The sequence below is a fragment of the Euleptes europaea genome, chromosome 6 (genome assembly GCF_029931775.1).
Source record: "Euleptes europaea isolate rEulEur1 chromosome 6, rEulEur1.hap1, whole genome shotgun sequence".
Lineage (NCBI taxonomy): Eukaryota > Metazoa > Chordata > Lepidosauria > Squamata > Sphaerodactylidae > Euleptes > Euleptes europaea.
Window position 1 is genome coordinate 97,498,844 of NC_079317.1, and position 12,505 is coordinate 97,511,348.

At 41.8% G+C, this 12,505-nt stretch overlaps 1 protein-coding gene across 1 annotated transcript in view; it reads right to left on the minus strand.

Moving 5' to 3' along the window:
- The window catches only part of LOC130479577 (sodium/hydrogen exchanger 10-like), a 144,604-nt gene extending 134,020 nt beyond the window's left edge, over positions 1-10,584 (minus strand). The window contains exons 1-3 of the mRNA XM_056851973.1: positions 10,351-10,584; positions 8,623-8,748; positions 1,610-1,775 (exon numbers count right to left, since the gene is read on the minus strand). Coding sequence (XP_056707951.1) covers positions 1,610-1,775; positions 8,623-8,748; positions 10,351-10,584 — 526 coding nt within the window. The remainder of the gene's footprint in view (positions 1-1,609; positions 1,776-8,622; positions 8,749-10,350) is intronic.
- Positions 10,585-12,505: the final 1,921 nt, after the last annotated feature.

Genomic DNA, 12,505 nt, shown 5'->3' on the forward strand with positions numbered 1-12,505 from the left:
GACAATTCTATCTCATCTGAGAATCAGGGTGCACTGTGCAACTCTTTCAAGGATTGGAAGGAGAGGTGTGACTCATTAGAGAATCTGAAGATTGAGACCTATGGTTTCAAAAGCATCTCATTTGTGAATCAGAAGGCGAGCAAAGGTGTCAGTCTCAACAGGGACTCCAGAAAAATGTAAAGGTGACTGGGATTCACAATACTGAGAAAACTATTGTCCAGAGCTAGATAAATCAGATCTTCAGGTTCAAGAGCCAGTCCTCCAAGACTCATAAGACTCACTATTAAAGGATTCATACCACCAGGGCACAAAGCCAGAGGAAATGAACACATGTTCCATGTCTGGTTCCTTCCAAGTCCAATTCAACCGCCAGCCATCACACCTGTAGCCCTGGCCAGATAATGCTCAGTACTGCCTATTAGCTATCTAGGAGGGAGTGCAGAGGGCTTGACTAACTCTATTTTCTTTATTCCCTCTCTCCCAAACAGCTCACAGGTGCTGTCAAAAATTATTTAATTAGGGAGACATGTGCACAATCTTGGCTGCTACACTTACATGCAGTTGGATATGGGGTAAAGAAACCAAAATAAGCATATGGGTATAAGCAGGTCTGCACATTTTGTGACCCAGAAAAATTAAATGCAGCTTGCTAATCAAGAACTGTGGCCTTACGGGTACTTGACAATCCCCTTAATTTTTGAAGTCCCAGAGAAGGAAAACATGTATTTACTGAACTCCTGCTGCATTCAGCTTGCTGAGGCAAAAGTGCAGCCCTAGAAAGTTTCCTATGCTGTGCCTGTTATCCTTAGTAAATCACTATTTTCAATTTTAGTTCCACCACCAAATCCTGCTATCTAGTTTTGACTGTCCAGTGTAATACTTATGTTACCCTTATTTTCAATGCAGGAATCTGACACTGACTGAACAGTACAGACCAGAGATGGTGACTCTTCCATTTTGGAAACAGGAAGGACTATGAATTGAATTCTGGGACTGGCTCACAGAAGAATCGCAGATCTTCTTCACTTCCCTCCTCCCCTGGATCCATTTCTGACCCCAGGAAAGCTGGTTCCTGGGATTGTGGAACACAAATGAAGTAAGATCCACGTGGGTCAGTGGGCTGCACAAAGGAAGGGGAAGGCAGCAACATTTCTTCCTCTTTCATCAGAAATTCACTGACAGAAGAGGTAGGAAGGAGGATCTTAGTCCCTCCTCATTCTAGTCCACCAGCATTCATGGCTATTAAATCCATTTAGGTCCTGCAACCATGACCTGGGAATCAATTTTCCTGGTGTTGGAAACTGCTGCTGCAGGGGAGAGGAAAGCAAACATTAGTGGCTTCTTGCCCTTCCACTGAGGGATCTCTGACTCCAATCACATGTCTGCTGCTATTACCCGCTGAGATACGTTCACCAATGGCCATCAAACTATATTTGTTGGAGATTGTTGCTATTTATCTCTGCCACATATCATCCATCTTCTCTGATGTCATTTTCCAGAGCAAAATAATGCTTTTCACTTAATGGCATGCATTACTTAAAAAAACATTAGAGTAGGCTCTTGTTTAATTCAGCATTATATAAGAAAATCAGTATAGAATTGTACCTACCTATGTTTTTTACAGAAATCACTGAGAGGATAGGGTCTGTTGTGCTAAGTATTATTCCAAATAGCATGCTAGCATCCCAATTCCAGTCATACCTATTGATTTTATAAGTTAATCCACCAATGAGAGCACTATTCAACAAAAATCCAGGAACTGCAAGGACCAATACCTGTAAAGACAAATTGTGAATATGCTACTGGAGTAAAATAGTCCTATATTTTAAGTTACCCCAGAATTGTTTATCAGATACACTTACATTAAATTACAGTGGAAAGTAGTGTAGTTTTAATGGCCTAATGGTATTTATAGCATAACAGTAAGATCACCTCATATCAACTCAAACATAAAGAGTTCAATGTAATGGTATACTAGTATACATAGTAATGGAATACTAATATAGATAAATTACTACTCCAGAGTATTCAAAATTCACAAACATTGGACCAGAAATTCCCCTTTAAATTTGGCTTCATACACCTCCATACTGGCTCACTATAAAAACAACAACAAATTTTATTTATATCCTGCAGTGGCTTACATTATAATAATAAATACATACTTCAAAACAAAAATTACCGTAAAACACTCTTAACAGCGGAAGATAAGTCTTTTCAAATCAATGGCACCATATTAAATCCCTACAGGAGAGTTGTTTGAACAGCAACCTCCGTTTAACTTGGTGTCGTACCTCAGGGGGGAGAAAATTAACAACCAAAAGTAATACTAAGGGAAACAACATAGGGAAGGGGTGGAGCAAGAAATAATCAATAAAACAGGAAAGGAGGGGGAAAGGAAAAAGGCGAGGACGGCAGCTGCTGGATGACAACCATAGGCCTGGCAGAACATCTCTGTCTTACAAGCCCTGTGGAATTGAACTAAGTCCCGCAGGGCCCAAGTTTCTTTCTTTTTTTATATAATTTTTTAATTGCTTTTTATAATAAAACATACAAACAAAAAAAGAAAAATATATATAATGAAATCATAATACAACAACAACAACAAAACATAAAATACATAAAACATATACAGAGCACTGATTCACTGCTAATACAATATTCTTTTCTCTTAATAAACCCTATAGTGCCCTAAAACCCAACCCCCCCCCCACTGTGCCCTTCACCATTGAACTTCCGGCGAGGTGTTATGACAATATATAGAACTCTATTATTATAATCATTAATTTAAAAATCACATTGAACTATAATTCATTAACTATACTTTTAAAATCCGTTTTTGCCAATTTATCCCAATATGCGGCGGCCTTTGACCATGTGTATTTAAATTCATCCATATCTTTACCATGTAAAGAATCTGTAATTTTGGCCATCCGCATATACATCCATAGTTTTTCTCTCCACTCTTTAATTGAAGGTTTATTTGTTTGCTCCCATTTTTTAGCAATTGTAATTCTTGCTGCTGCAAAACTGTATTGACATATGACTCTGTCACGTTTATCTAAATATTTTTTTGGAATACCCAGTAAACAAAAGGCGGGATCTTTCTTAATTTTTAGTTGAATCAGATTATTAGTTTCATTCAAAACTAATTGCCAAAACCTACTTTTTTTACAAAACCACCAAGCGTGCATGAATATACCTATATCTGTACCACATTTCCGACAAAGAGCCTTATCTTCTTTTTTCATTTTGCTTAGTAGTACTGGGTTATGTACCATCTATAAAACATTCTGTATAAATTTTCTCTTATTTCATTCGTAATAGTGAATTTAAACTCCTTTTTCCACAAGTTTTCCCATGCCTCCAAATCTATATTATAACCTAGATCTCTCATCCATTTCACCATCACTGGTTTAATCCTTTCCTGTTCTAAATTTATTTCTATAAGTGCTTTATAAATCCTTCCTATCAATCCTTTGTTACCCAAGTTTCATTGGACAGAGAGTTCTACCAGGCTGGGGCCAAGGCCAAGGCAGCTCTGGCCCTGATTAAGGACAACTGGACACTCTTAGGGCCAGGGATCTCCAGTTAAGTTATTATTAGTCGATCATAAGGCTCTCTTGGGAGTATATAGGGAGAGGTGGTTCCGAAGATACAGTGGTCCCAGACTGGTTAGGGCTTTGAAGGTTAATACCAGAACCTTTAACTTGATCCTGAATTCAACCTGGAGCCAGTGCAGCTGGCGAAGCACCAGTTGAATATGTGCTGTCCAAGGTGTTCCTGTCAGGACCTGCGCAGTTACATTCTGGAGCAATCTCAAGGATAGCCCCTGCATAGAGAGAATTACGTGTGAGACAAGTAGGGGGCCAGCTGCTGGGCCTGACGAAAATGGGAAAATGCTGTCCTGGCAGTCTGCATGACCTGGGCCTCTAGAGAGAGGCATCCAGGGTCCCTCCCAGATTTTTGACAGGCTATTAAAGTCACCCCTTCTGGAATCAAAAATTAACTCTTTATCAGTAACTATGATTTATCCCTGTAGTTACTTAACAGTTATTGCATCTTTCTTCCAAGGACCTCAGGATAGCTTACATGGGATTATCTTTCTTCACAAACTGGGGGTTGTAGTGAAAAAATGAGTTTACCACCATGAGGATCTCATCCTCCTTTGGCCAGTACAATGAACCCTAGCTCTTCTCCCAAGCCTGCAGCTGGAAACAAGGGATGGAGATAATCTCTGACACCATACTCTCATTTGGAAGGATGAAATCGTAGATAAAACTCTGCTCTTCCCTCCTAGTGACTATAAATGTTACAGAGCACCCAAAATAGATTAGAAAGTTGGATATGACTTGACCAAAGGTACCCCCTGGGTCAATGGCTATGGCTGTCTCAGAAGCTCTGATCAAATGGACTTTCAAGGTCATTTGGATTAAAATGAGTGCTCCTAGCTATGGAGAGTCAGTTAGCAATATTGTATTATTTATTTATTTATTTTATTTGCTGCCTTAGCATTCTATTCCACTCCATGTTTCATCCTTTATACTGTCACAGGCTTGAGCAATAGTTAGCCTGAACATATGGTTTTCCTATGAATCTATATGAGTAAAAAGCATATAGAGTGAGGCTTCTCTGAACAGAAATAAAGCGGGGTAAAGTTCATGCTGGCTACAGCTGTTTTAAGATAAATAAAATTGTACGGCTACAAGGTTAAGATAAGTAATGCTTGATGGTTGAGTCTGAAATAATATCAGCATCCGAGGTGCTTTTCCTGACACTTATCCGAGGTGCTTTTCTCGACACTAACAACAAGGTCATTTTCAGCCTGGAAGTTTAGCCTCTCTGATAGCAGCTAAGTAAGGAAGAAATAATGCTGCCATATACTGATTTAAACCTAGTCTCCAAGCAGCATAACAGATGGTGACCTTGCACTTGTGAACTGTGACTTAATGCCAAGAACATGGTAATGTTTTCTTCACAGACCAAGTGGAAGTGACAATGCCACTACCAAGAGTGACTAATTCAGCCACCCAGGACAGAAGCTTTTAGCCTCTCAGCTCAGCTCAGATAACCACTGCTCTGAGAGAATATAAGCCAGCACCAAACTGCTAGAAAGCAGAGAGTTGGTGGAGGACGACCTGGTCGTCTGGCTATCAGCTCTCCCCACATCTCCAGAGATGTAAAACTTGGAAAGCAGGGAGTTGACAGAAGATGGCTGGAAGCAGTCTGACCTCACTCTCTACATCTGTCTCTTGCGTGAGACATAAGAAATGAGTTCTTAGAGGACAACCTGGTTGCCTGGCCATGGCTCATTCTATTATTCCATATCTTGCGTGATATGAAACTTTACCATTTCACAAACTCTTTGTGAGAATGGGAAAGACTCTCTTTGAGAGGGATTCATATCCAGATGACCTGCTAAGGCTGGATGTCTGGAATGAATGCTTGCAGACTATTCCATATGATGGAGGCTCTTAGTATTCCTACTAACCTTACTGTGGGGTCTAAGAGTATTGGATCAGTTCCATATTTGGAAACACTGACATCTCATTAATCCTAGTAAAGATTGATGGGTTCTCACTGAATGATCTAAATGGTCTGACTTGGCTTTCCTTGAGAAACATGGAAGTTGTGAAACCCAAGTTACAGAACTGGTGTCTTCAGTTCTCAGAACCAGAAACAGAATTCTTAGATACTCTTAGAGATTCCTCTAAACAATCAGAGATATCTCTCAGGGTAAAGAGTCAGAGGTTTCCCCAACATAACAGGGGAAGCTTCTACACTCAGTGACAATAAGAGGCCAGAGATATTCTTGAAAAGAAAGGAAGATCTCTGTTTTCTGTTGTAATGCACAAGGCACATATAAAGCAGTGGTTACATAAAACATATACAAAACGTATTAGGCTCATTTATGGAGACTCTTAGTCAAGTAAACATATTCTCTGAAATTGGCAAAGCCAGAGAATAACTGAGTCTTCCAAAGAATTTTAAATACAGCCTTAAGCTTACACATAATGAATTATACATAACACATAAGCTCTGCATTGCTGACTGTTAAGATACAAACATACCTTCAGCATGTATGTAGCATTCCTGATCTTAACAATGATCAGAAGTACATAAACATAAAATAGATTGAATATAAAGCTTATAATATTCTATCCTCTGCACACAGCATTGGATAAAGCTAACACATACTAAAAATACGGTATATAAATATCCTAAACATGAGTTAGGACTTTTACAAATCTACCTAAGCTAAGCATATGAGCTGGAGAGATTTGGAATTAATATAAGGTTGTACTTGGTTTAATACAACTTATGTTTTATATTTCAGGTACTCTAAATTAAGATGCTTTTAACCATAACTTTCTCTCCTTATACTAATCATATTTTGACAGGCCTTCTGTAAACTGATTTATTCCTGAATGAAATGCATTACAGGTTTAAGGTTAGGACACCTTACATAGAGGAATTGCTTATAATGATTATTTGAAATTGCTTGCATAAATGAACATGCGTATATAAATCTGACTCTGAGTTTCCCCTCCAAATTCTGCCTTTTCCTTGAAAACCAATCTCTGTGAGTTCTGTTCAATAAACTTTTGTTTTGTCAGTTTACGTTAAAAAGCCTTGTGTCATATTTCTCTCTGAGGTAAATGCTGGTGTGGGACTGGAGGAGAAGGAAAATAATCTCCTCACAAATATACTCAGGCCAATGCTTTTCCCTCAGCATATACAGGCGGGCTGAGAGAGTGAGATATTGAAGTGGTTGAAAGGGGGGAGTGTCAAACTGGCAATATATACCTCTGATGCAGCTGCGGATGGTCGAACATTGATTGGCGGGCCATTGGCACGCCCTTGCTGAGGGCCGCTATGGAAATGAACAAAAATTCTATCTTTCCGATGGAGGTGGTTCTAGAGATGTAGATATGCAAGGCCCTGTGCAAGTCCAACGTATGCCAACTGTGCTCCTTGGGGCTGGTTGGGCTGGGACAGAAAGAGGGCAGATTAATCTCCTGGGCTTGGTGGAACTGAGACCAAACTTTGGAAGTAAAGGACGGATCGGTTCGAAGGACCACCCTGTCCTTGTGAAAAATGCATAGGTCCTTGCGTATGGACAGGGCTCCCAATTGACATGCGTCGAGCCGAGGTGATGGCCATTAGGAAAAGTGTTTTCATCCTAAGGAAGCAGAGGGAAACTTCTCTCATTGGTTCAAACGGCTTTTTGGTGAGAGCCAGGAGGACTGTGTTCAGTCTCCAGGTAGGGAAACGGTGCACAACGAGAGGTGTAGATTGTGCCACCCCTTTGATGAAGGCCCTAATCGAGGGTGTAAGGACAGCGAGACCCCATCCAGTAGAGGGCACACGGAGGCAATAGCTGCGATCTGTTTCTGGAGAGTGGAGGCTCTAAGATTCTGATGGACTCCGTCTTGTAAAAATTCTAGGAGCTGCGGTAAGGATGGAGATGGGGGGTTGGCTGACTTCCGACTATACCATCTAGCGAAGGTCTTCCAGGTGTAATCATATATTCTTTTAGTGGAGGGATGCCTGGTCTGCAGGATGGTAGATGCAACGTCTTGGGACAGGACAAGGTCTAGAAGCCTAGCCATCTCAATCTCCACGCGGTCAGCTGGAACCAACCTGGATCCAAATGTACTATCGGACCCTGTCGCAGGAGGCCCCGTGCTGTTGGCAACTGCCATGGGGGGCGGATGGACATTTCCATCAGGGCAGGGAACAACGGCCGGAGAGGCCAATTCGGGGTTATCAGAATGATTTCTGCTCTCTCTAACCGGATCTTTCGGATGACCTTCGGGAGAGTAGGTAGAGTCTCAAGGTGGGGCCTAGAGATCTCCCAGAATTACAAATTACCTCCAGAATTCAGAGATCAATTCCGCTGGAGGAAATGGCAACTTCAGAGGGTAAATTCTATAGTATACCCACTCCACCCTCCATAGGCACTGCCTCCAAATCTCCAGAAATTTCCCAAGCTGGAGTTGTCAAACCTGTTTATTAACCACAGTTACTTCTGGCTTGTTCCTGAGCACCACCCTCCCTGCCTGCAGAATGAAAGCAATTAACTGTGCAGGATACCAGCATCTGTCAAGGCAGAAAGCCAGCATGGTGTAGTGGTAAGAGTAGGATATGGGAGACCCACATTCAAATCCCAATTCTGTCATGAAAGTTCATTGAGAGACATTGAGCCAGTCACTCTCTTTCAGCCTAACCTACCTCACAGTGCTGCTGTTGTGAGGATAAAATGGATGTGGGAGAACAATGCTGTAAGCAACTTTGGATTCCCACTGGGAAGAAAAGTGGTGTATAAATATCTAAACAAGTAAACAGTTTTCCCCAAAGTCCGCACAAGTTCAGAAACACATTTGCATTTGATGCAAAACCAAAATAAGGAAAATCCGTTTCTTATTTTTTTGATTTGGGGCAGAAAACTGGCAGATAGCGAAAAGATTAAGCACCTGACTTTCTGCTCCAAATTGTTCCCCTCCCAATTAATTTCCTGGAAATAAGGAATTGTTAGAGATCACTTACATGTAGTCAAATCATATTTTTTATATTATGAGATATGAATTGTAAACAGAAATTAAAAATGATACACCTTACCTGCCAAAATGATTTTCGAAATATATAAAAATCCATGTCAAATGCGGCTGAAAATATTATAACTGGTGTAAACAGATGAAGGAATAATACAGGATGTACGTTTGCAACTGTCTTGATCAACTGTAACTGGTAACATAAAAAGTGAGCGGAGAGTTATTGGGAGAAGGGTTTGCACTGTAAATATTACATTATTCTTCCCCTTCTGAACATATAATCAAAAGGATTATGCCTCAATTATTTACTAGAATACTTAGTAGATTTTAACAAACATATAGATAAGGGTGAAAACAGACATTAGATAAATTATATGAACACAATATACCAAAAAGTTTTGATAAAGTTCTTCACCAAAGGACTCTGAATAAATTTGGAAGTCAAGGGATAAAAGGAATAAATTTGGAAGTCAAGGGATAGTTCTCACAAACTAATAACTGGTTAAACAACAGGAAGCAGAGGCCAAATTAACAATTTCCACACTGTAAAAAGTAATGGAAGTTGAGGAGAACCCAAACGGACAGTACCATGACCAGTACTACTTAACTTGTTCATAAATTATCTGGAATCTGTCTATCTCAGGATGAGGGAAAACAGTGAAGCAGCAGTTTTGCAGACATTACATAATATAGTATGAGCCCCGTGGCGCAGAGTGGTAAGCTGCAGCACTGCAGTCAAAAGCTCTGCTCACTACCTGGGTTCGATCCTGACGGAAGTCGGTTTCAGGTAGCCGGCTCAAGGTTGACTCAGCCTTCCATCCTTCCAAGGTCGGTAAAACGAGTACCCAGCTTGCTGGGGGTAAAGGGAAGATGACTGGGGAAGGCACTGGCAAACCACCCCGCAAAACAAAGTCTGCCTAGAAAACGTCAGGATGTGACGTCACCCCATGGGTCAGGAATGACCCGGTGCTTGCATAGGGGACCTTTACCTTTTTACACAATATAGTAAAAAAGAAAATTGTAAAGAACTCAGAAAGTGTCTCCCCAAATTGGGTGAATGGGTAACAGCGTGGCAAATAAAGCTCAGTGTAGCTAAGTGAAAAATGATGCCCACTAAGACAAAAAAATCCTTACTTCAAATATACACTGGTGAGGCTTGAACAGCCAATTACCAATCAGGAAAGAGATTTTGAAGTCATGGTGGGTACCTCAATGAAATGGTCTATGAAGTGGGAAGTGGAGGTAAAAAACAATAATTCCATGGTAGAGATTATTAGAAAGGGGGCTGAAAATAAAAAAGCCAGTATCTAAACTTATCCGTTTAGAACAAAAGTCAGGCAGGGGAGCAGCAAAGAATTCATGAGGTAACTTATGTGCCACTGTTGAGTTCTCCCACTGCTGACACTTTCTTCCCCTCACCCTGCTGCTTGCTTGGCCCCCCAGATCTCCCACAACCAATGCTGCACATTTCAGTAATGTTAACCAGAGTCACTAGTCAACACCACAGTAGTGGCCAAGATCTCACAACAGTTTTAGATTTCTTTTTTCTTAACAATGCCTATGCTTTTGGTTTGCCCACTGAAAGATGTCTCCATGGAAGCAACCTGGAGTGGGCTCTGCTGGCAGAAGCCTACAGGGAAATTTTAAAAAAGGATGGGGAGGCTCCTTTCTCTCTTTGCCCCATTCTTGTCCTCCACTTATTATATGTTTCCATCTCTATTTTAATGTATTTATAATATATCAGTAAAAGATATCTCCTGATTTTCTCCCACAGTAATAACTGGTTATACAGTACCTTGTGTATATAATGTGCTGACATTCCAAGGGCAAGTCCTATGAAACACATTATAATAAGAATAAGAATTCTTGCATCTTTCAAAACAGTTCGCAACAAGGCTGAAAAGAATATTACAATTATTAATATTACTATGTAATCAATAGTGCTTTTATAGAACCTCAAAACAACTCTATAGAAAGTAACTGAAACTTTTTTCTCTGTTGAATGTACTGTTGAATATCCAATATCCATATCCAATGCACAAAGCCATATTTTAAAATTAACTCATTAATGTAATTTCTCTTAGGCTGCAATCCTGAAGCGGGGGCTGATGTGACCCTGCTCCAGTGTCCGTGCCACTTTACCACGGCACAAAATGGTACCTGTAGCCCTGTTTACTCACCGAGAGGGTTCTTTCCACTCTGAGGTAGAAAGGCATCTTGCAAGCTTGGGTTTTCCCGCCCTTTGCTCGGGGAGGCAGTATCAAAGTCGAATTTCCTGTCTCTCTGGCAGGAAAGCCCACAGCTTCACTTTCTTCAAAAGCCAGGACGGAGACAGGACCAATCTGAAAATAACTACATAAACCCACGACAACCATATGAACAGTAACTGTATGAACGGTAAACAACGTGGGATAACAAACGGTAGACTGGACCACTGGACAACTGAACACAACAAGCCTGGGACCAGGAAGGAACATGAGGAAGGCAGAGTGTAATATATATTTTTGGGAAGCATCCCTTGCTTAGCAACCACCCATGTAGTTATATTGTCCTGATCGGGTGGGGCAATATGCCGTTCTACTTCAGAGTGGAAAGAACCCTCTCGGTGAGTAAACAGGGCTACATTCCCACTCTGAGGGAAGGGCATCTTGCAAGCTTGGGATGTCCAAGAGCTAATTTTTCCCGGGTGGGATGATCAGACTTCTTCGTCTTCCTCTATCACTTGTTGCAGAATTCTTCTGCCGAAGGCGGCTTCAGCAGAGTCCAAGGTGTTGATCCGATAGTGTCGGATGAAGGTAGAGATGGACGACCATGTGGCCGTCCTGCATATCTCTTCGAGAGAGGCTTGTCTGTAGAAGGCCGCTATACATGCTGCGCTGCGCAGTGAATGTGCTGTTATTCCCTGTGGAACGGGGAGTTTGCTGGCCCAGTAGGCCTCTGAAATACAGAGTTTTACGTAATTGCTTAAGGATTGTCTGGACATCTTTAGTCCTTTATTCGGGGGCGAGATGGATATGAATAGAGCTTCTGAGCGTCGAAGCTGGGCAGTGCGATGAATGTATATCTTTAGTGCTCTGCGTACGTCCAAGCAGTGAAGTTCCCTTTCCCTCTGGTTCAAAGGATTTGGACAGAACGATGGCAGATGGAGCTCCTGTTGCCTGTGGAACAATGAATTTACCTTTGGGATGAAGGTAGGATCGAGGCGTAAAGTGACCTTATCTTTATGAAAAATGCAGAGGTCTCTGTTGACGGAGAGAGCCCCGAGTTCTGACATCCTTCTGGCCGAGGTGATGGCAGTTAGAAAAATGGTTTTCATGGCCAGGAACTGAAGTGGAACCTCCTGCAGAGCTAATCGAAGGGAGGTTTTAGAATGGCCCGTATTACGGTGTTAAGGCGCCAGGTAGGGAAGCGGTGTACTGGAGGAGGGTTGGTCTGGGCCACACCCTTAAGAAAAGCCTTGACCTGTGGATGGGAGGAAAGCTGATGACCATCCAATACGGGTATAACTGAAGCCAGGGCTGCCACTTGCTTGCGAAGAGTAGCTGGTCTCAATTTTTGAGCTGCACCGTCTTGTAGGAAGTCGAGGAGAGAAGGAAATTCAATAGAAAGAGGGAGCTAATCTTTTCTCTTGCACCAGCGGGCAAAGGTTCGCCAGGTGTAATTGTAAATCTGCCTGGTGGACGGGTGTCTGGCCTGTAGTATAGTGGTGATGACCTTTTCGGATAGCTCCAGCTGAGCTAGACGGAACCGTTCAACTTCCAAACGGTTAGCTTGAACCATCCAGGATCTGGGTGGTGGATGGGACCTTGCTGGAGGAGGTCTGGGATCAACAGAAGGCGCCAAGGTCTCCTGATGGACATCTCTGTCAAGTGTGCGTACCAGGGGCGGCGAGGCCAATCCGGTGCGACAAGGACTAATGATGCTTTCTCTGTCCGAATCTTCTGGAGAAC